This window comes from Manis javanica, chromosome 16, assembly GCF_040802235.1.
Source record: "Manis javanica isolate MJ-LG chromosome 16, MJ_LKY, whole genome shotgun sequence".
NCBI classification, from domain to species: domain Eukaryota; kingdom Metazoa; phylum Chordata; class Mammalia; order Pholidota; family Manidae; genus Manis; species Manis javanica.
Window position 1 is genome coordinate 22,190,117 of NC_133171.1, and position 24,720 is coordinate 22,214,836.

Below are 24,720 nucleotides of genomic sequence, written 5' to 3' on the forward strand. Positions count from 1 at the left end.
TATTTATTTGACATGGGAAATCTGATTCTCAGATCCTTTTTACCAACCAGTGGTCCACTTTAGGAAATACTGCCCTGGTATGACCGTACGAGTAACATGAGCATATGAGAGTCGTGTTAGGATGGTCACAGCACATACACGCGTGCTGACATACCTTCTTTAGCAGCACTGCATGACGCAGGAATGGCAACAAAGGGGGGCTGTGTCTGCTTCCTGGGGCAGGCAGCAGCGTCCACATCTCACTACTTCTGCTAGTAGGGGTGAGCTTCAGAAGAGCTGTGTAAGCGGGACTGGCAGATCCAAGAAAAGTGAGAGATTTTTAGAGAACATAGGGTATGTTTAAATCCTGGGACTTTAAAATAATTTTGAGATGCAGTGTTGATGGTAGTATTGATAAGTTTTGAAAAATCATTGAGAGAAAATAAAAGGTGAGAAGTGGGTCAATGTTGACCAGGTACATGAAAACAATAAAAAAGTGAATTCAAGAAAATAAAATTGCATAAGTCACTTAAGCTCTCTTGGAATCAACTATGAAATGAAGTAATTATTCTAAATGAGTTCTAGAATTTCTTCGAGAACTGACATTCTATGTTTTTGTGTTTCTAAAATTTCTGTAAATTCCTGGCAAGAATTCTGATGCATTTTTTTAAACAGATGGAGCTGCGTTTGTGTGCGTGCTTGTTTGCTGAGAAAGGCATGCGGTGGGTGATGGGGAATTTCTGGGTTAGTGTGGTGCCAGGCTAGACAGGCCCATTCTTCCAAATTTCCTCTAAAATACCCATGGGCACACACAACAAGAAAGAAAATAGCAGAAAGAGAACTTGAAACTGCATGAAATGAGTATAATATACAAAACCCAGGAGATGGTCCCTGGGCTGAATCAGAGATGGAAGTGAGATGGGCTTCAGCTTCACACAAGTTACACTCTTAATCTCTTAACCAAAGCAGGATAAATGGCTTGGAAAAAAGTTGAGTAAATTATGAGTCTCCCTCCGGCTGACCATAAGGCTCAGAGACACAGGTGTTGCATTAAGTAGGTAATTACTTAGCCGTCTCTTAAACCTTCTGGAATTACCCTTGAAGCCGTCAGGAATCTGAATCCTGATGCTGTAGTGCACTTCCCTCCGTGTCCTTCAGTGGTGGCCCAAGAACAAGACCCTTGGGTGGAGGGGAAGGGAAGGGCCTGGTCATGTTGTGGGATACTAGTTTAGTGAAGGCAAATGTTAAAAGTAGGAGCAGAGATTTAAAATCATAGTATCCCAAAAATCACTGACCTATGTAGCAGAGGGTTATGGATCTTGGAAGGCTTTACTTTACGTTAAAGATTTTTAAAGAAACTGAGATCACTTCCTCCATTACTCAAAACTCTCCTTTATGCAAAATAAAACCCCAGACAGCAATTGGGATTAAAAAGCACTCACCCACTGCAATAAACATGCTAGAATTTTTATACTTAACATTTTTAAACTCAATACATGCCAATCCAGGATAGATGGTTTTACTTTTTTTTCTCCAGAGAAGGCAGGAAGGAGTAAAGGAATATATATTTCAACCTGACATGAAGATGAAAATTCTAACCTAATTTTTTCTAATTAAGGAATGAGCTTCTTTCTAATACCTGAGTCTGTATCACTGGATATTACTGTTTGAGGGTGGGAAGTTTATTAGGCCAGGTGGGTAAACAAATTCCAGTACTCAATGAGACACTAACCAAATGATCTCAGAATCCATCCTGATTCTAAGAGTTCAGGAGTCAATAAATGACCTCATAGTTTTGTATGTTTCCTGTATGCTTCACAAGGGCGACAGATGAAACTGAGGTCATCATTGGATGTTGTGTGAAGTCAGGTACACATCCAGGGACAGTGTTAAAAGGTTGCAGGCACACCCGTGGCCCATCATGTAAACAAACGTCAAAAACTATTCTGTCTGCTGGCAACACCTGCAGGACACGAGAGCGTCCAGTGAGAGGACAGGAAGTTAGTGGAGAGAGGCTGACAGCAGGTCTATCAAGAGCTGCACCCTGGCGATTGGGAGGCAGCTGCAAAGACGGGGCCAGCCTGGGCCACACCAGCCAGAGCAGGATGGCGCGTGGGCACTAAGCCCAAGATGCGTTTAGTGTGGCGACGTGGACAGGCGGAGGAGGAATATCTGTGACTGGCAATATAAGAACAGAGTACGGTTGTTAATAAAGTAGAGATTCACATTAATGTTATAGCAAATACTTCTGAGTATCCAGAAGGAATAGGTTTAAACAAATTACGTGCTATGACTTTCTGGTATGAAGTGACATTGTAAAGAATATAGGATGCAAGTCCGTTTCTGTAAAAAAACCACTGCAGGAACTTAGGAGAGTCAGTCGAGCACTGTGGCCTCCGTTTCCTTAACTGGAAACGAAAAGAGACTGAACTCGGTCACGGGTTTTCCAGAGCAGCGATGCGACAGGCCCCCCGGACGGAGCGGAAGCCCCCGCGAGCAGGCGGCATGGGGAGCGCGCAGTGCATGGGGTGGGGATCTTCCTGGTAAGGAGACACAGCCGCACGCAGTACAAGATCTTCCCCTGAACATCTACTTGCTTGGCGACCGTCCTTCATCCTTCTTCTTCCTCGTCCCACCTTCTCTCCTCCTTTTCTCTTTTTCCTCTCATTTCTCTTCTTTCTCCTTAAACTTACCAACATCCTTTACTCTGAAAAAGTCTTTGGGAAATCTCAGAAATTCTCAGCCTCAGTCACTGACGTCATACACTGTATAGTAAAAATGTCTGAAAGAAAAAGCTTTTATGAGCCTGGCTCCCTGCTGCTGTGAAATGTAGGTCCTGAAGAATTCAGACATCGTTTCCATATTTAACATCTGCGATCAGTGACACAAACCTGGAAACGACGGTTCCCGTTTGGAGTGTGGACTGAGGCATGGCGCACACACTTACCCGCTCTCCTGCCTTCTGGGGAGGGCTCTGCGGTCGGTCCTCTGGTCACACCCATGCACCAGGGAGACAGTCTGTTCGCCCACTGCTAAGCTGATGATGGCGACATGAGCTGATGGCTCACACGTGCCCGCCCGTGCTTTCTGCCAGTGCTCACAGGCTGCGGGGCATCCCTAGGAGCACACACGGTAACGCTGGGGTCAGGTGGGCTCAGTCACTTGCCCAGGGTCACGCAGGGTGAGGCCAGGCCTACCAGGCAGTGTACAAGTCAGCCCTTCACGGTCATTCTGCGCTGGGCTGCTCTGTATTCCTCCGGCAGCAATTTAAAAAGTCAAAAGTGTGGGTTCATATTGCAAATATGTATCTTATTGCTGGTAAGTAATGAGTAGCAAGGCAATTTCTGGGATCCTGAAGACCACAGCAGAATATTTGGGGTGCAGCAGAGACCTCAACCCACTCCAGGAGCTCGGAAGCAGTACTGCCTTTCTCAGCTCCTGGTGGCAGCTCGGTTCCTGCGTCACTAGGTCCCCACCCTGCCTGAGTCGCTGGCCCTCCCTTCCCCCACAGGGCGTCTTCTTGTCCCCGACTTACCTCTGGGCTTCCTTCAAGATCCAGTTGAGATACCACCCTGTCCCCTCACATCCCCCTTTCCCTTAAATACATGTCCACTGTCTCTTCCTCAGATAGAGAATAGTACTTTTTTCGCTATTTTACGTTGATTGCCTATTACATGTCAGGCATGTGTTAGAGGCAAAGCGTTTTATAAAATAAAAAATACGGTCACTTCCCTCAAGGAATTGGCATTTCAGTGGGGAAGTAGTTACATAAACCAACAAAATGCGATAATGGCATGCACTAAAATGAAGGTGATCATGTAATTAAAGCTCACTTGGCTTGGTCATTTTTGAGAATGAAAGGGAAAATTAATGATTACACTCGCGACGTGACTTGGGACTGTTCTGGCAAATCCAGACACGCAGTGACCCTGTAACAGGCCTGTGTCCCTGGTGCCTAGGATCACAGAAGAGCCGCTACGCCTGCGGGAAGCGCGCCATGAGCATTGCTTTCTGTCTCATCTGACTTTCATTATGCAAGCACCTTATTTTACCACCAGACTCTAAGAAGGTGCCCGTGGGCTCCACGGCCTATTCATTGCCCCGTACCCACAGCGCTCGCCCAGCACCCCCTTGCAGGTGTTCCGTGATGCGGGCTCAGTGGATGCCTGAGTTTCCTGTGGTACCAGCGCGCTCTTCCTGCTGGTTTTGGGAGGTGCATTTCTACTCTCTGTGCGCTTTGGCCATCATTTAATTCTCAAATTCCATTCTTTGTAAAGCAATTTAACTATAATGCTTATTATTTGGCTCTTTATAAATTCTGTAAGGTCTGCTTGCTGGCAATCAGGTATATGGGAGGAACAGAAGGGGCTGGAATCGCAGGAGGGCCCCTGCGCCCGGGGACTGCGGAGGGGCAGGGAAGGCACCGCACCAGCCCCCGCAGGCCCGCAGCGCCTCCCGGGGCCGAGGCTCCCGACTGCGGCGTGACGGGAGGGGCTGGTTGTCCCGTCCGGTGGGAGGCTCCCGGGCCCTGTGCCGCGCGGGGAGGAGCTTCGTCCCCCCCTCCTTCCCCTGCGGCCTCCGCGGGACCCGCCACCGTCGGGAGCAGCCCCGCCGCCCTCTCCCTGGGTCCGAGACGCCGACCAGGCAGGGGGGCGGGCAGCCAGGGCACGGCGCCCGAGCAGCATGTGCCAGCAGCCGCCCCTGCGCGGCTCTCTAACGCAGGCGATGCCCGGGCGGCACGGGAGGCGGGCAGGGCCTGGCGTCAGGCTCGGGGGGACCGAGGGCAACGCTGTGGCTGCGCCCACGGCCTCTGGGCCTCAGCTTCTCCATGGGGAGGCGCCGCAGTCCTGGGACCCGCCTCCGAGAGACCCGTGGGCGGTAGGTAGATCGGGGGAGCACCCGAGATGCTCGGTGACGTTGTGGGTACCAGCACTGTTACCCCCGATGCCGCCCCTCGGGTTCCCAGAGAGCCTTTCTGGGCACGAAGAGCACCTAGGGGAGGGCGCCGGGCACCCGAACAGCCACCCGTCCACTCACACGCCTGTGCTTCGTGCCCCTTCCCCTTGTTCACCAAGTCTCAGGAGAACAGAATGTTACTGTTCCTTCGTTTCTTCTTGACTGTAAGAAAAACACCATGCTCATCCTGGTAGCAAAAAGGACTTTATGGAATAAGGAATAGAAAAGCTGCTTAAAAACGGCACTGCGGAAGAATAATTTTAAAAAGCAAAGCAAAGTAAAAGCATCTTCTTGTGCTCATCACGTCTACGATTCTCTCCACCTTGGAAGTTACAGTTTTCTTGGGCAGTGACTTCAGAATCCTGAGGTTTTGTCTTTTTCTAAACTCGGGAGTGCAGGGGGAGAGCAAACGGCGGTGAGTGTCACACTGCTGGTGCTCTAAACACCTGGTGGGCGGAAGAAACGGGTGCGCCTCTGTCATGCCAGTAGAATGGAGGCAAACAGTCTGAAGCTTAAAGGTCAGCTTCTTGGCAAATTCAGCAGAACCAGGGGGATCAGGGATCAAGCACTGTGCGTGCACCGGAGTCACTCGCCGAGGCCCACGCGGACACGGGGGCCACCGCCCCTCTGTCCCTCCAGGCTGGGTCTCGGTAGAGCGAATCCCACTGCAACGAGCACACCGGGATGGCCAGCTCGCGGGGGGCAGGTGGCGGACTCTCACCTCACAGTCTCAGCGAGCCACTTGCAGTCCGACCGAGGCAGCCAGGGACTAGCATCTTGGTGGGAGCTTGTGGAAATGACGTGGAGCTACCTCTAGGTGCATGACTTTAAAGGGACATGGTGGAAAAGCAACAGTGAAATGGCCAAATGGGGGATGAAGCTGCCATTTCCTAGGCGCCTAGCAAGAGAGCAAGTGGCTGCCTTAATTGAGAACAGCTCAATGGCCCAGCTGCTTAATCAGTGTCATTCTGGTACGAATTCTGTAAATCCGAGTAAGAGGTTTTGATAATGTGACTCTAAGTCACTGAGATCACAATGGCATTAGAAGTGTATGCACTTGGCTGTAGCCTAACAATTGCCTAAACAGTCTGGAACAAGCATCTGCCAAGACATACGCAACATAGCTTTAGGGCAACATACTTCTAAAATCAAGTGTATTCTTCAAGAGGATGAAAAGTAGATTCAAATGGGCGACAAGGGAGCAAGTCAGCAACATGAAAACATTATGCAATCTACCTGAAAAATTGTTACACTCAACCTCCGCTGGCGGCACTTTACAGGCAAGTCAGAGGAACAGGAGGTCCGGGCGAGAGGCAGAGCCGGTCGTATTTGCTGCGCTGACAGCATCTTCTGGTAACCAGTGAGATGCACGCCCACCGCCGAATCAGGCACCGCCTGAAGCCGCGCCTCACCGTGGGCTTTCTTCCAGGGACTCTTCAGCTCTGGGCCGGTGGCCCTAACAGGTGGCCCACTCAGCAGCCCACAGTTCTTAATTACCAGAAGCTCCTGCGTATCTTCAGTCTCTCCTGCACGTCAACTAAAACTGCCCACAGGGAGTTCAGTGGTGATATTTTGCAGTGAGCAGTTTTCCAAAATGCTGCACCGACTTTTCGGCAAAAGCATCCTGGATGGGTCGCTGGGGCGCATTTGTTGTTCAGCCTATTCATGATCAGTAGGAAGTGTGTCCGTATTGGTGAACTTTCATGAGCCGGCCCTTCTGAGCGGGAGTCAGAGTCGGTCACGTGCTCCACGCTCTTGTTTCCAAGCGTGCGGGCCGATTATCACATCAGCGCAGAAGCACAGAGGCAGTGGGAAATCTAGGCCCACCCCCGGACCTGCCGACTCAGCATTTCCAAGGTCGCCCTGCGTCGATGCCTCCGCTCACGTGGCTCTACCAGCCATAAGGCTTTTCTCTGCCCTTGATTCATCTTTTTAAGAATTGCCTTTACCAGTTCCATGTGTAAGATATTCAAGGTTATATCTCCACATTTAGAAATACATTATAATATTTTTGTGAAATTCACCCTTCTGATTTTCACTTACCCTGTGGTTTGAATCACTTCGAAACTCAGTTTGAGTGTGTCTTACATGATTTCAATGTGTTTTCCTTCTTCCTTTTTCTTTATAAGAAGTTAGTGTTTTATTTACTTACTTATTTTCCCTGCTTGGGAACAGGGAGCATAGAAAAATTATTCTGAGGAAAACACAGGCTGGGTCGGGGAGAACGTGGACTGAGAAAGAGAAAAGGCAGCTGACCTTAAATGTGGGGCTGCTTTCCTGGCTGGTTCAACATCATGTACAAAACCTGATGTTTTACTGCCCAATATTTTAGCTAACGCCTCAAGTTTCTCATTTGTCTTAAGATGCTTGCATTTGCATTACTATAGGCAAATAATCTCTAAAGCATGTTCTGAAGCCACACTGTGTGTCCTTAGCACCCCACCCTGAAGGGCAAGAGTGTGGAGGACTCAGTTCTAAGTCCCCCTCAGCGCAGGTGCTTTGGAGAACGCTTGCTGGGAAGCCTGGGACCCACTGCCCCAGCGTAGGCTCCTCTTGGCAGTGTGCCTACGCAGTTTGAAGGCTGAGAGGTTCTGCACTAAGGGTGCTGTGTTCTGTCCAGCCCCAAGCAAACCAAACCACGTGTCCCACAATAGTATCTACTGAAATCCTTTGGAGTGCAAATAGTGCAAATAGAAAGACTCAGATATATGTTACTATGAACTATTTGTACTGGATTATGGATGAAAGGTGTAAGACTGAATTTTGATGAGAGGCGGGCATAGTCACAGGGCAGAGGGGAGGGATCTGAGTTGGTGGGTCTGCACAGACAATGCAAAGGCTGGACGACTGACAGTGTGGTCCTGAGTCAGCCCCAGGGTCTGGCTTTGGGCGCAGAGAGGAGGTTGGGTTGGGTGAGCCAGTGGTGTTTTGTGTTAGTGGACACAGATGAGAAGAGGGGAGCTGTGCAGGGAAACTTCTGGTCCAGGTTAGTGTTTTGTGGTTTTCCCTGACCCACAGAAAGGTGCCTGTTTTCCAGAACGTCTACAAGGACTTCGGTTGGCACAGGAAAGGAATGTCCTGGGAGGAACTGCTTGCTTAGTGACAGTGAGCTGGGGGTTCTGGAGATAGAATGGTGTGCATTGAAGTCTCATAAATGGAGACCGAGAGTGAAGTGGTGGGACGGACATCGGCTTCCGTGGGTCAGCTCTGGTTGCACTCTGCACTCGCCACGTCTGAGAGGCACTGGACGTGCTCTGATTTCTCTGAGGGCCAGTTCTCTCACAAGGGAAATGCGGAGAGTTCCCGAGTAAGTGTAAGAGCTGGAGGTCACAAAGGTAAAGCTCCTGGAGCATAGTAGGTCACAGTGGGTGGGCAGTCTGTGCTGGCTAAGCCTTTGTCCCACCCAAGCACTCACTGCGGACCCGAAGTAGGAGCCGGCTGGGGCTGTGGGCTGGCTGCTTTGCTCAGCATCTGGGTAGTTAGAGGCGATGTTGGAAATGGCTCTGTGTGCCTCCGCTAGACACACATGGGCAGACCTCCCATAGTACAGATTACAAGATGAAATAACAAGGAACAGAGGAATTTCATGTGGGTTCAGATGAATATTTAAAATAAAGTACTGTTTCTTTTTTGACCAGAAATGAAAAAAATTTCATTTCAAAAATCATATTAGGACTCAAAGAAATATCTTCATTTGTAAAATCTCAGTTATTTCCAGTCCTTTTATCCTTACATGTTTTCTTCACTGAGTTAAAATGAAAATAAAGTCAACTTGAAATACTAGTATTTTTAAATTCTTAAAGTTCTACAAGCACAATGTTGAAAGAATCAAGAGATTTAAAAAGTTTTCAGTTGAATGGCTCCCTCTCTGCGCCTTAGTTGCTCTCTTATCCACTATGGTTTTTGACAATCTTTTCAAAGATACTTTATGCATCTATCGCCCTGTGTGTCTCTCTCTGTATACATTCTTAACACAGAGGAATTGCACCACATACCTTAATGTATTTTGGAGAGCTACTGCTCTTTTTAATGACTATGTGATAGTTCATTGTATGTTCACACTATAGTTTACCTAACCAGTACCCCATTAGAATCATGATTATTTTCAGTCTCCTACTACTGTTAATAATGCCTCAGTAAGTGTCCTAATAACAAAGTTGTAAATGCACAGCTGTAGTGGAGGCGTAAACCTTGCAGTAGGATTGCTGGCACTCGTGTGCTCTTCCACCCTTAGTGGTCATTGCCATATCGCTCTCTGAGCAGGCCGCTCCTCTCCACTGTGGACAGTAGGGCACCCGCTCCTGCAGCGCTATGAATCTCCCACCAGACAGGTAGTCACTGTAGTTTAAAGTTGGCTTTCTCCTTTCACAAGTGAGAGTTAACATCTCTTTGTGTATTACAGATATTTCAGACCTACTACCTTCTGTGAACTGTCCAGTTATGCATTTGCTCATTTTTTCTTTACTGTTCATTATTCTCAGAGGTTCAGGTTTTTATATATTAATTAGCCATTATCTATAATGCTATAATGCACATTGTCAGTATGTATTTCATAGTTTGACTTTGTTTGCCCTGCTTTTGTGTTGTGACTGCTTTTCATTTTTGTATAATCTCATTTACCCGTCGCTTGTTCCATGTCTGAGTTTGTGGCACACTGGCGGAATATTTTGAATATAAATGTTTGACATCCCAATTTTGTTTTGGTCCAAAACAAGGAGATGGCCTATAGTATTTTCCCCCGAATGTCTCTCCAGTTTTCTCAACAGTTTTCTGGATGACATGCCCCTCCTCTGCTGACCTACACAGCCAGCAGGGCCAGCTGGGGTCAGGGCAGGGCAGTGGAAGTCACCCTAGGTATTAACGTGGGGTTTGCAGTGCAGGAGTGGGAACAGGGTAGCAAGTAGGGAGCCATGCGGCAACCCCGAGATTAGCCTCAGCAGGAGGCTGATATGCCTGCGGCCGTGGCAGTGAGGCAGGAAGTCAGTGGTGGGCCCAGAAGCCAGGGCTCCTGATGGGACGGCTGCCGCAGGGATGTCCTGGGGCCTGAAATCCTGGAGGTGAGGGAGGCAGAGAAAATGGGGAGGCCAGTCCAACCCCACACACCTAAGTCCTCTAAGGCTCCAACACGTCCTCTTTTCCACGTCTACCTATTGTTTTAGCAAGTTTTATAGCCGCCGTGTCCTAGGATTAGAGAGCCCTCGGTCAGATAATCAATGCACAGCTGTAGTGGAGGCGTAAACCTTGCAGTAGGATTGCTGGCACTCATGTGCTCTTCCACCGTTAGTGGTTATTGCCATATCGCTCTCTGATCACACAAGCATCTTGTGACATCGTATAAGGAAAATGTGGTGTCTGATAGGTGCCTTTTCCTCACTATATACTGTCTCTCCCTGGTGGAGATGTTACATGCTGATGCTACAGGGATGACATGGCCACATATAGGCATCTGGGCGACCCGGCTGCCCGTGTGCTGACTGATACTGTCCCTGCTCGTGCTGGCGACCCAGTGACTATGATGAGGGTCTCACTCCCCGGAAGGGGAGCCACCCTGATTCTTCTCAGGGCCGATGCTCTCCTGGGCAGCCCACCTGGTCCGCCAAGGTCCGGCTTCCTCGTTTCTCTGATAGAGTACACGGCTTGCTTGCATACGACCGTCTCAGTGTTCAATTCTTTTAAAAGACACAGACTGAGGACCCTGTTCTAGTGCCTGCCAGGGACAGAGGCAGCGGCCATCCAGAGAGAGCACCTGGGTACACCCTGCGTTGCCCTCCTCCCTGCCATGCTGGGCCAGGGCCTTTCGGGGAGGAGCCCAGGCAGAAGGCAGAACACCGGGGGCGGGAAGTACAGGTCTGTGTCCTGCACAGGAAAAAGCAAGTGTGGGCCTGTCTGGACCTCGGAGCGAAGACTCAGTTTGCCAGCCTACGTCTACTTCATTCCATTATTTGCCTACCTATTTATCTACCAGAGCTGACCTTTATTTTTTTTGCTGTAGCTTTATAAAATTTTCAATTTCAGAAATTCCCAATTCCATGTTAGTTTTTTAAAAATTAAATTGGCATGATTTCTCATGCTATTTTTCCAAATGAAATTTAGGATCTCCTTATTTACTTGTAACAATCCTGTAGTAATATTATTTTATTCACGGTAAATGCATAGGTTCATTTCAGGATAACGTATTTATAGGATGTTGAAAATTTATATAGAGAAACAATGTATCTTCCTATTTATTCAGAACTTCTTTGGGTCTCTTGATAGAGTCAAAAGTTTTCTTCATATAGATTCTGCATGTTTATTTCTAGGAATTTTCTCTTTTGTGGTTGTTTTGTAACTATTGTGTTGGGATATTTTCTTCCACAATATGTTTTTATCTGGCTGTTGATGACTACAGGAATGCTGTATTATATATTTTAGTTTTGAGAATAATCGCCCTACAGACTTGTTTGTAATAGTTGATTCTCTTGAACTTTTTATATGTTTAATATTATCAACTGCACAGCACTGACTTTTATGTTCTTCTTTGCAAATTTTATAATTCTTACTTCTTCTTTGTCTAATTTTGTTTGCTAGTTCCTCCAGAACAGTGTTCAGACATTTTGGTGATAGTGGCCATCATTGCCCGGCTACATACTCAGAAAGAATGATTTCTCCATGTAAAACACAATTATTGCAGGGTGCTTTTCTCCAAATCTCTCCACTGGGACAATTCAGAGATGATCTGAGTTATCAAATCTTCGAATTTTTTTTTTAAGAATTATGTTGCAAAATAGTCTATATGCAAAGCCTTTCATGGGGTAGTCCCGTGAAAAAGTCCTCTCTTCTCCATGTTAATTAAATAGTGTAGAGTTTCTTATATCTTTTGGGAATGATTTTGGTATTTATATATTTCCCTTGTAAATCATTATTTTAACGTATGTTTTAAATCTCATTTGCACAGATTTGAGCATTGTGATCTCAACTTATTTTTCTGATTTTTCTCTAGGTCTGCCATTATTTGCCTGTTGTCACTTTGTATTTTGTGTATTTATTTTCCTTCTCATGTCTATGAGGAAATGAACAGTATTTCATCAATTTTATTTCTAATCAATATACACATTCTTAGGCTTTTAATTAGTTTGACCATTTTTCTCTCTTCTAATTTATTAATGTCTGCTTTGCTCTTCCTTGTATCCTTCCTCTGTTGATTTGTGCTTGGAGACGAAACTTTGAAAATCCGCTGTTTGAGGTCTGCCCGTGTCAGAGTGCCACCTCTGGCTGGCCTGGTGCCTCTGTGCCCCCCACCCCACCCCGTAACCCCGTCCTTTCCTCAGGCCCTGTCACGGATCACACCTCTCCTGGACTTGGCAAAGAAGAGCCTTGTCTTTATTTTATTCTATCTGTGGTTTTGTGTCCTTGGTTTGTCAGGATGTTGTAACTTTTTCTTATTTTGCTTACTGTTAGGTATGATTTCCTCAGGAGGAGGTAGCAGTGAAAATTATGTTGCTTTGTTAAACCTGGAAGTTCCCCTGTAAGGTGTGAATTTTAATGTTTTTGTCTTCCGAGCCTCCTAGGTTACTTGTTCACTATTTCAGAACCATCCCAAATATATTTCTGTTACTTCAAAATTTCAAAATTTATTTTTTTCAAATAAAGCTTTCTCTCTCTCATGAATTTTAGGGCTATTCTGACTCTTTTATAAATAAATAGTTTAAAAATGTGTAACAGATCTTACTAGTTTCGTAAAATGCTAGGATTCTGGTCCTAGAGAGAAAATTCATATAATGAAAAGATCATCGATAACTTATTTTATCACTCTGAAATTTAGGATTTCACTTTGATGAAAATCTATGAAGCAAAATGCTTGTTCTTGGTTGAGTGCAGAAAATGACTTTGGGAACTTGAATAGCAGATACCATTTATCTAAGATTACTGTGCGCCAGAGCATCCACTACCTGCAGCGTGTCATTTAATCCTCAGCCCAGCTTTGTAAGGAGATACTTATTTTCAACAGCCAATTGCCATTCACACCTTGAATCCCATTCTCTGCCCTTGGAACCTGCTTTCTTTCTTCCCTTGTTCTCTGCCAGCACTACTGAATCTCTAGTCATCCATGCTTAGAATCTAAAAGGTAATATAAATGCCCTAATCCCAAATATATCATATTTGTACTTTTTTTCTTAACTGTTATCACTGTCATTATTATTCGTAGCTACTCCATTTCTCCCTGCGATCATGGTGACAGCCCCTGCGTGTTCTTTTCACCTTTTGGGAACTCAGCTCCCATCGTGGTGTTCCTGTCCACAGAAACTTGCAATGTCCCCCCACTGCCTGTAGGATTAAGTTAAAATGCCACAGCAAGGATCTGTGGTCCATCCTGACAGGTTCTAGTCTAATTTTCCAACTTCCTATCATTCTGGTAGGCATCAGCTGCTTTGAAAAAGACGTGGTGCATATTGAAAGATCAGAGAAGTGTGGTCTTATTAAAGATGGAAATTAAGAAAATTATCATGGAATTCACAGAACACAAACTCTGTCCTAAGACTCCACAAGGTACAAGTTTTAACCTTAGCATACAATTCATTTAAGCCAATATTTCAGCCTTAAAGTCATTCCAGGTACTAATTTATCAAGGTTATCATAAAATATCTTAAAACAGTTGCACCTCTTTATTTTTATATCTTACCTTTTCATTAACAACTTTGTGTCCCCTTGGACAAAACCACCGTGTGCCTGCGTAAAATTCTGTTCTTTGTGCCCTAATCAGATTTAATACCATAGGAGAAAATCCAGGCAAGGCCAGCCCACCCTGGGACTGAGGCAGGGAGGCTGGAACCCCTTCATCGGGAGAGGGTGAGGCGGCCAAGGGCTCGGGCTGCGGCCTTCACCCTTGGGGCGGTGTAGAGAGAATGGCAAGGAGGTGAGTTACTGAATAGTGGAATGCTGGAAATAAGTGTGTCTCCGACTCAGGAATTAGGTAATCTATGGCAAATACATGCAATTATTAACTAATACTCATTAGTCCAAGAGGTGGCAGAAGCAGAAACAATAAATTTTATAGGAATTTTGAGCCACTCATTGATAACGACTGAATCGATGTAGTGAGGTGATCTATTCTGAGGGGCTCGTAAACTTAGGAGGGTAAGTACCAGAGTGAGTGTCACGCCACAGAGCGTTTCAGGAAGTCGTTCCTTCACTTATGTAAGAAATATTCTCGGAATGTCTGCTGTACGGCCAACTCTGCGGCGCACTGGCGACGGATAGGCAGCCGAGTCTTTGGTACATAGGCAATCATACACTGGGACACAGAAATAAAGGGTCCTAAGGAAGCACAGAAGAGGCTCCCTTGCTACACCCAGAGCCTCAGAGATTTTCATTGAAGCTGCACGTGTATAGACTGCAGACATTCATACCTAGATTGTATGTCCCTGTGGGAAGTTCAAGGAGCTGGAGGAGATGACAAATGTGGCGGACTGACTCTAAGGTGGCCTCCAGCGGCCCTTGCCTCCTGCTGTGCACGCGCTTGTGCAGGACCTGAGGCTCGCTTCTAACTGACAGTACGTCTCAAATATGATGGGATTTCACCTTGTGAATCACTAACGTAAGAGTCTGGCTTCAGTCTTGCCACCAGACTTTGTCCCTCGTCGGCTGTGATGAAGCAAGCTGCCTAATGGAGAGGGTAGCCACTGACGGCGACTGGCAAGGACCGCAGGGGCTCAGTCCCACAGCCAGGACAAATCCTGCCCACAGGACGTGTTTGGAAAAAGTTCCTGCCCAGGTTTGCAGATGAAACATGTTGAAGTCAGTATTTAGAGAGACCCTGAAGCCTCCGACTCACCTAAGCCGTACCTACTCTGACCCACGGGCCCTGTGAGATGAGAACATGCTGTTTTAAGCCGTGAAGTGTGGGGTTTTTTATTCTGCAGCGCTAGACGGCTAATACCGTGCGCATGACAAAGCGCCTCCACAGAAACAGCAGCCAGTCTTGTGCTACCACAGGTCGGAAAATATTTATAATATCTTAGATGAGTCTAATTGTAACCAAGTGATGATGGGGTTATCCAGAGATGTAGATGCATCTGAGAGAAATTCAGAGGTAGAATTGGCAAAGACATGTTTAATCTGATGAGGAAGTAGGGGGAGAGGGGTGTCCACGGGGAATCCGGTCTGGCTGCGGTGGCCGCTCCCTGCGGCAGGGGGCAGGCAAGGTCAGCAACCGGGGTTGTCGTCCAGCCTGGTGAGCTTTGCCCGAGTGGATCACCTCCCGTACAGGACCGTGCCCCACGGTGACATCGCTACGTGACTCCTGTGCAGATATTTATAAGCGGTCAGTCACAGTTCTCAGAACAGTGAAGGGCTCGGTCCTGAGTTGCACCCGGAGGGGAAACGCCAGACAAACTGAAAGTGCAGAAACTGGCGGGCGCGGCAGCCTCGCCCGCATGCTGGACGTCGGGATGCTTCCTTTGAACACTCGGGGGCTTTATGCCGACACGGGAGACGCAGCTAAGGATTTAGGGAAGGACACCTCACACACACATTCATAACTTAGCCTTTTTGTTATTCTACAAAAATATGCATTAAAAAAAATCTACCTAATATTCAAGGATCTGTGCATTAACACAGGACAGGGTCAGATAACATGAAAGAAGAGACAGTGATGGAAATGTGATTGTTCACATCAAAGTAGGTGAATGCAGAGGAGTGTCACCCTCTGTCCAACAGTGAAGCCCCAGGAACGCGCGCTGTGCGGGGACCCGCAGAGCCCGTTCTGCCGGCGCTCGGACGGTGTGCGTTCTGGCAAGGACCTCGCGCAGAAGGCATCGTCTCATGTAGCTCAGCGTGTAATTGTGGAAGTGGCGTTTCTGTTTTGCTCCGTCTTTATTGTGTGTTGACTTGACTGTGTTGACAGGGCGTATGGACAGAGGCAACCAAATGTCAGTCCTGTGCGGCCGGCTCAGTGTGAGGACAGATTCAGAGGCTCCACATCTCACCGTTGCATGAGTGAAACCACTTCTGATTTCTGCATTTATGATAGCAGTGGAGTTTTACCTTCAGGTAAGAAAGGGATATTCTTTTTTCAAAACACTGTTATAGTAATCTTGAAATATTAAATTCTGAGCAACACATCTATTCATTTAATAGGTCAATTTCTTTTGTGGAGCCTATTCAATTGATAATGTAGCATAATTACTACTATTGAAGTGAACATTTGAAGATCCTAAAATGCATATAATGCTTTTTATGAGGTAGAATTATCCAATTTTATACTTTTTTTTTCAAATTCAAACATCCTCAAGGCTGTCAGATATATTTTTTTTACAACTTGATACAGGTTCTGACTGAGGTCGACTTTCAGTGGAAACTTAAGATAGAAATAAAAAGTCTTGGACAAATGGCTTAATCTCTATCACATAGGTTGTATTAAAAAAAGATCTCAAGAGGATGATTATATTCTTTCAAGGGAACTTGATGTCAATATATCTTCCAAGCAAAAATGCATTTGAAAATTCAATAGTCAGTTCACTGTGTAGTCAACATTTGAACTCTGTAGAACTTTTCAATTTATCCTTGTAGGGAAAATGGCTTTTGCTATAACTCTGCCTCTGTTATAAACAAATTGCACTGGAAAATAGTGTATTTTAGCCACAACATTTTATCCTCTAAAGCCCAGGCCTATTTCTTCAAGGACTCTATGTTGGAGAATAGAATAGCATTGTGGAAACGGTGCCACACACGGTGATACTTATCTTGCTTAGAAGGGGTGGTTCCAATTCAACTAGGTATTATTGCCTGTGAAATTTTAGGTCATCCAAGCCAGCCAAACAATATTAAAGAAACCAGAGTTTTCTGTCTCTATCTATCTATCTATCTATCTATCTATCTATCTATCTATCTATCTATCTATCTATCTATCTATCTATCTATCTAATCTATCATGTATCATCTATATCATCTATCTATCTATCCATCATCTATTATCTACTATTACCACCCATTTTCTCTACCTTCTGGTGAATCTTCAGCACTGCCCTTCCCACCCCTGGTAGCCTGGCTCACTCCCACTCACCCTTGAACTCTTGGGAGTCCCCAGCACTCCCCAAACCCACAGACTCTGCTGGGCAGGTACTCTGTGTGTCCGGCATCCTGTGGTCGGCACAGCAGCCTTGGGTGGCCACCTCCCCAGGGAGGCTGCAGCCCTAAGGACGGGGCGCCTGCTGTCTCAGAAGCCTGTACTGGGAACTAAGCAGAATTCGTGGCTTCCAGGCAGTAACTGCTCATTTGATGAATTAAGTAAGATTATTTGTATTTATGCAGACCAGAGCAGACCGCATGCTGGACCGTCGCAGTCCCGAGAGCCGTCAGTACCCGCTCTCCGGAAGCCCTGCTCCCCTCGCTGACCCACCGAACTTCGTGGAGGAAGCAGGTGCCCTGGGGGAGGGCGGGTGGACGGGCCCTCTAGCCAGTGTTTGCGGATTTGATTCTCAGACTCCTTGTGCCAGAGGCAGAACAGACCTGGTAGGAGCTCGTTCGGAGGAAGGGGCCGTCCGGCGAGAGGAGGCTCGGGGTGCCCCGAGGGAGGGGTCCCGGGCAGCCTGGAGGAAGGGCGTTCGGCCCCGTCTCAGCGCCCGGGCTCCCGAGGGCCGCGGGCACGGCCCCCGCCTCCGAGTGGCGCTCCTGTGCGGGGCCCGCCGACCGCTCGGGCCCGGGCGAGGCTGGGGCGTCCGTCACGCGGAAGCTCGGGGGGCGCCGAGCGGCGTCGGGCTGGCCGCTCGGTCCTCGGAGCGCCTCCTGCACGTGGCGGCCTCCGCGCCCGCTCGCCCTGCACCCAAGCGGTCGGCGGCGCGGGCAGGTCGTGGGTCGCCGTGTTCGCTTGCAGAGAAGGCAGAGTCCCGAGGCAGAGGCTGCTCGACGCGGCCGCCGGGCGCCCTCCGAGGACGGGTCCCCCTTTCCGCCCGCCGCGGCTGGACCATGGCCTCCTGGGGGCTCCTCGTCGTCCCGCTGTTACAGTCTCACCCCCCGGCCCCCCCCCCCCCCCCCCCCGCTCTCCGTTCACCTTTTCCTCCCGGTACTTACCGTCTGCGTATACAGCGCACTTGCTTACAGGGCTGCTCTTTTGTTTGTTCTTCTTAAGTAAAAACTACAGGAAAGCAGGGATTCGTGCCTATGTTGCTTATACTTCCCAAATTCATAAACTACGTCCTGATATTAGTAGGTAGTCAGTAAAAAGTTGCAGAGAGAATGAATCATAAACGGTGACTCGTTCATTCCATCCCTCCAGAGGCCGTCTTCGGGTCCCCATGTGAACATGGGACGCCTGGACTCACAACCACCCCGTCGCCGGCACGAAGGGCAGCTCCAGCCCGCATCCGGCGGTTCTCCGCGGCCCCTGGGGCGGCTCGTGGTTCTGGGCCTCCGTGATCTGGACCCGGGCTCCTCCCAGCGGTTCAGGGGGCACCGCAGCGGGCACCGTGGGCGAGCAGGGGGCGCGGCCCGAGTCTGTCCTGAGCAGGAGCAGCGGCCTGGGGCTCACAGGTGTCAGGGCTCTTCCGCCTCCAGGACGCGCTCGCTCGGAGATGCTTCCCGGGGGCTGCCTTCCCTTCGGGCCAGGCATCCAGGCATCTCGGGCACTGAGGCCAAGCCCGGGAGCGGCCCTTATGCTCGGAGGAAGCCCGGGGGCTGAGCGGGCTGTGCAGGGCGAGCGTCCACTGGCTCCTTGGTAACTGAATTCGGCCATGAATGAGCTCCAGGCATCAGCTGGTAAGGCGGCGGGAGCCGGACACAGGCAGGTAAGAGGGGAAGGCCTTGAGGGAAGCATGTCTTAACGTGACCAAGGCGTCCATTTTTGGTAAATATTTAAAAACGAACGCTTAGCTTACACTCGCTGTTTTCACAGCCTTCCTCTTTGTGAACCGTCTGCTGTTGTTTCGTGAGGACCTGCTGTGACTCAGTCCCACCCTTTCCCCTGATTCACGACAGAAACTGTATTTTACTTTTGTCAGATGTTCGTCTCCACCCGGCTGCGAAGTTCTGAGGGTCCTTCTTTCATCTGATACCTGTGCAGGCAACCGCACACGCACGCTCACACACACACACACACACACACACACACACACACACACACACACACACACACACGGGAAAGCTTTGTGCTCTCCGTGTGTGGAGCTCCTTCCTGACTCCTGTCAGAGCAAGGGGGCTCTTTTAACTTGGGAAGTGGGGATGGGTTTCTGTTTTAAGATATTGCACAAAAAAAAGAAACAAGATGTTATTTCCCCCGCCCCCCCATCACTCAGACCCAGTTCTCAACTGGGTTTATACATTAAAATTATCTGAGAGAAATAAATTTTAAATACTGATGCATGAGTTTCATCTCAAATGTTGAATCAGAATCTCTGGAAGTGGGGCCCAGGCACTAGTTCTTTTCTAAAATAGCAATTCCTGTTGAATGAATCCCCCATCAGTAATGGACTTTCCAATACTTCTGTATTGGAAAGATGCTGGTTTCTGGGGTCCTGTCATCCACAACTTGCTGGGCCAAGTTGCCGTCATACTGTCTCATCTCTAATTTTTAAAGTTTGCACACTTTCTCCAAGATAAAGGGATACCTTGAGGCATTTATTCTAGCCAATATCTATATTATGATTTTTTTTTTTTGGAAAAGCATGGTAGCAAGCAAATGTTCCTTGAAATGATTTTCAAAACCTTTCTGCGGTTATATTAAATTTGCAATGAAGTAGAAGTCTGGAATGTTGCAAGTTATTTATACAAAGAAAAGAAGCAGGTTACATGCTTCTGTCTTGTTTAAAGTAATTGGCTCATCCATTCTGTATCCCTGCTTCTGCTGCCAAGGTCAGATTCGAGAAGAGATTGTCTCTCAGGGCACCTATTCATTTCCATGCCTCCAGCCATGCATTCTTTGTTGCTTTTTAATGAATAATCATACTCTCGAAAACTGCATTTAGATTTTAGGGGGACAAAAATGATAAATCATAAAGCAATGAAGTAGCCAGAAGAAACACTAGGTTTAAAAGTCTTGTATCTTTTCTTTAAGTTAATAATAAGGTACCAATGGAGAGAACATGGAGGCGTGGATGTGTTATAACCTTTAGAGTAAGATAACCCCGTGTCTGCGCCTCACGTTTTGCACTCATGCCTGAGCCAGTGCACGGGGCTCTGAACCTTGACCGGGGTCTCCCCTCCCAAGGCCGGGCCCCGGGCTCCCGCCACAGCCCCTGCCTGCTCCCGCTGCACAGTGGGAGTCCTGCCATGTCCTGTCCTTTGAGAACCTCCTCCATGCAGTAGCCAGAGAAATCCTTGTTCCTGAGATATAATCGACAAGTAGGAATTGTATATATTTAAGGTGTACAACGTGATGATTTGCTATAAGGTGTACACTGTGTAGTGATCGCCAGTCAGGCTGATGACACGGCCATCACCTCTCAGCTGCCTGCCTGCCTTTCAGGGAGAACATCGAAGAGCCACCCTCTTAATAAGCTTCAGGTGCATCGCTTGCACTTGTTGACTGTAGTCACTGTGCTGTGAAATTAGATCTCTAACATTTATTCATTGTGAATAACAGACTTTATGCCCTTTGATGCTTCTCCTGTTTCCCCTCCCACAGCCCCTGTCAGTCACCGTCTCACTCTTTGCTTATATGAATTTGACTTTTCTAAAATAGGAATAATTGAGATGATACAGTATTTGTCTTTCTGTCTGGCTTATTTTACTTGGCATAATGTCTTCCAAATACATCCATGTTGTGCAAATGTAAGGATTTTGTTCTTTTTAAAGGCTGAAATCCCTTTAAAGCATAAATCTGTTTAAAATCCTCCACTTGCTTCCTGTTGCAATTAGAATAAATTCCACATTCCTTATCCTAGCCTTGAAGTTCTGATCTCATCTTCCACCCTCTTCCCATGCTCTGTACACTTCAGTCATACAATTGTAACTGGAATAGCCTAAGCTAATCCTTATCTCATGGTCTTTGCTCAGATAATTCTGGAGCAACATAGAGATGAGAGCATCAGGCAATGGCATATTTAATATTTGCAAATCTGTCACCTCACCTGTGAAGCTCTTTCTTTCATAAGGTCATTCCATAAGGTGAAGTCATTCCAAGTATCTAGAAATAACTCTGAGCTATACAAGTTGTTCATTCTAGGCATTGAAGGATTACTAAATTAGATCATTGCTAATCAAAGATAAGATAATCAACTCTTTATCACAACCCAGATTAGACACTGTCAAGCAGATACAATGTGGCAGGCACTGTACTGAATAAAATAGGAGATAAGTGAATGAGGATAAACAGCCTTGACTCTTAATTGCTTAAGATCTGGCAGCGAGGGTCCAGCACAGTGCAGATACCGCTGCTAAGCAGAAGAGGAGTCAGGGTTCAAGGGGCATGGGTCTTGCCAGTGGAAGGTGTGGTGGGGCTCACCCCCACTGTGAACACTGGCTGAGCCATTCACATGTGTGCCCCCCAGTCTGCTAGGCTTGCTTCTCCTTGATTGAATTGAAATATAAGATCAGTTAGTTTGGGGGTTAGGGAACTGAGGGAGACTGGAAGGAACTGGCATTTGAGCTGGACCTGGAAAATGGGGGAGAAAATGGACATATTTTATCTGTGGCTTTCTTATTTTGCTCGTGTTCCACCAAATAAATGAAGTGAGTTTTCTGGTTGTGATGATCTTCTGATGCTTTTTAAGGAAAGTAGGACAGTGGTCCGTGGAGTGTGATGGATCTTGGACAAGTCAATCGGCCTCTAAGGCTTTGCTGGAAAACGCCTAATTTGTAAGATTATTGCAACGATTAGAGGGAATATCTGACATATAGGTGCTTCACTAATTCTAGCTCTCACTTTTACTTTTTAATAATTGGTGAAACTATATTACAGGAAGTAGGCAGAATCGTGGAATGGTTAAAATGTGTGCTGGCACCAGTCAGTGGCCTTTGCTGCGGTCTGGCCCTGCCGCCTCATTCGCGCTGTGATGTCGGGTCGCAACCTAACACGGGTCTGTCCCACTTGCTTTGCCTCAGTCGGGGGGTTATGGTGTATCCTGCTCGGAGGCCTGTTGTGGGGGTTACATCAGTAATTTGCATAAAGTGCCTACTGTGCTCAATGAATATGTGGTTATTTTATAGTACCTATGAATGCCTTTAATCATGGGAGTTATTGTTAATCTGATGATGTACTGTTTATGGCATGTCAGCGCATACCAGGAAAATTACTTTTTGATGAACCAACTATTCTCAAAACAGCTTCAGCTAATCACGTGTACAGTCCTGAAGTACTATTATGAAACACTTGCCATTTGATATCCTTATTTTATTTGACCATATTACCAGTGTTCTCTTTGACTTTACTTATGTGTTGATAATTTTTTTATTAAGCTCTTATTTTTTTAAAAATGGTGAGAGGTCAAATCCAGCAATGGAAGCAATGAAAGGTATCTGATTTCATAACAGCTGAGAAAGATGAATACACAGGAAAAAGTGATCTTGTTAGAAGAGAGTGCCTTCAGGGTTTCTGGAGAATTGAAGCTAGAATTTTGCTATTTGAGCCAGGCAGAAATAAAGAGGCGCAGATTGGGAAGTGAAAAGACTGTTGCCCATGAGAGGAATTTCTTGCTTCACAATTTCCTCTTATATCTCATTGTATAAGTTGACTGATTGCTTTTCCCAAACTTAAATTCAGGTCCTAATAGAAAAGCAGTTCTAGTGAAATAGTAATATGTCAAACTCCTTTGGAGGAAACATTTCATTTCTATATGTTTATAATTGTTTTTTTGGCTTATTTAGAATAGTGTATAGTTTGAGAATCTGGAACTGAAATTTGTATTCCCTAACTATGCATGAAAAAAATGTTTGGTTCACCTCAAAAGATATGAGGTCTGTTGATTCAATTTCCCCTGAGCCAGCCTGATAAGCAGAAAGACTGTCACCAGCAGAATTCTGAGAGAGGATGGCATGGAGATGCCACACGTCTCCACGTCACTTACAGTGCAAGTTACACACACAACGCGGTGCGCTCAGACCCTGCCTATCGCTCAGGGGAGGGCAGAGCCTCCCCACTGCTCCCTGCGAAGACCTAGACAGGCTCTCTGCTTATTTTACATGCACCGAGTTACCTACCCAGTCTCTTCATTCCATCTACACTCCAGCCAAATCGAATGAAAATTTTCTTGTTGCATCTGTTATTTACCAGGATCTTCGCATTTGCTAATACTGTCGCCCCACCTGCAGGGCAGCATGCATGTTCACACCCAAACCTACCTTGTCATCTAATCTCAGGTCAAAAGCAGCTTGTCCTTTGAGGCCTTTCCTAGTATTTCATCAAGAAATGATCCCAATCTTTAAGAAAGGCTCTTAGCTCTTCATCAATACTGCTAATACGTTTATTCAACATACGTTTATTGCGTACATGCATCGTGCTGGGGATGGATCAGTGGCTAAAGCAGTCAGAAATCCTTGCAAACCAAGTAAGTAAATGGGACATGCTAAAAAGAAGAGAGTAGAAGAAGGGGGAAACAGCAGGTGGGAAGGCAGCAGTTCTCTGTGGTCAGAAGAGTCCTGACGGGACGGGGGACGCCAGGCCGCGGACCTGAAGGGTGACGAGCCGGCGTCGAGGAGAAGAGCACCGGGGAGAGGCAAGCCCGGCAGCTGTGGGGGGACCGGGGGGCACCGCCGGCCGGGTCGGCGGGCGCGAGACAGTCGCAGAGGCGCGGAGACCGTGAAAGGGGCGTGCGGGCTGCCCAGGTCCCACGACGCCCGGCTTTTCTCGGGGTCAGACAGGGGGCCACGGACAGGCCTTAAGCGTCGCAGAGGGACGGCCAGACTCGCGTCTTACCGGGAGCGACAATCAGCAGGAAGGAGATGCAGGTCCTGCGAATTTTCTGACCATAGAATCTGAATTCTGGACTCCAGACAAAAGAAACGGAGCAAGTGAGGCTCAAAGGCGTGCGACCTCAATGATCAGAAACAGGGGGCTGAGGAAGCGGAGGAAGCTGTGCAGGACCGGAGGGGGCGCAGGCCGGGCGTCCCGGCCTGGACACGCGGCTTCAGGGGACCGCCCTGTCCGCGGCCAGGTGCACATTCGGAGGTGGAGGCTTCGGGGAGAAACGCTGGTGATGCAAAGGTGGGAGTTCTAAGCATTTTTCTTTTTCTTCTTTTAGTTCTATTTTTAGTTTTTTGAGGAACCTCCGTACTGCTCACAGCAGCATAGGAGGCCCCCGCTGCCCCGCATCCTCACCAGCACTTGTTGTCTCTTGCCTTTTGGATGGTGGCCGTTCTGACTGGTGTGAGGTGACATCTCATGGTGGACTTGATTCCCTGACGGCGAGCGATGTGGGGCACCTTTCATGTGCCTGTTGGCCATCTGTGTCTTCTTTGGAAAATATTCATTCATTTGCTTTGTCCATTTTTTAAATGGCTTATTTATTTATTATTTATTTACTTATGTGTGTATGTGTGTATGTTTGTATTTATGTATATGTGTATGTATGTATGTGTGTATGTTTGTATTTTATGTATGTATGTATGTTTGTATTTATATGTGTGTGTATGTGTGTATGTTTGTATTTACGTATGTGTGTATGTTTGTATTTATGCACATGTGTATGTGTGTATGTATGTATGTGTATGTTTATATTCATGTACATGTGTATATATGTATGCATGTGCATATGTATGTATGTGTGTATGTATGTATGTATGTATGTGTGTATGTGTGTATGTGTGTGTATGTGTGTATGTGTGTGTATGTATGTATGTATGTATGTGTGTATGTGTGTATGTGTGTGTATGTATTTG

The 24,720-nt window shown here is 47.1% G+C and overlaps 1 protein-coding gene across 2 annotated transcripts in view; it reads left to right on the forward strand.

Moving 5' to 3' along the window:
- Positions 1-24,720, forward strand: part of LOC108398747 (uncharacterized) — a 180,174-nt gene that overhangs the window by 150,404 nt on the left and 5,050 nt on the right. Inside the window, exons 15-17 of one of the 2 annotated variants that reach the window (XM_073224823.1) lie at positions 15,818-15,963; positions 17,224-17,332; positions 18,188-24,046. In XM_073224823.1, coding sequence (XP_073080924.1) covers positions 15,818-15,963; positions 17,224-17,306 — 229 coding nt within the window. In that variant the 3' untranslated portion in view covers positions 17,307-17,332; positions 18,188-24,046. Of the gene's footprint in view, positions 1-15,817; positions 15,964-17,223; positions 17,923-18,187; positions 24,047-24,720 lie in introns of those variants that run through there. The other variant, XM_073224822.1, reaches the window with a different exon arrangement.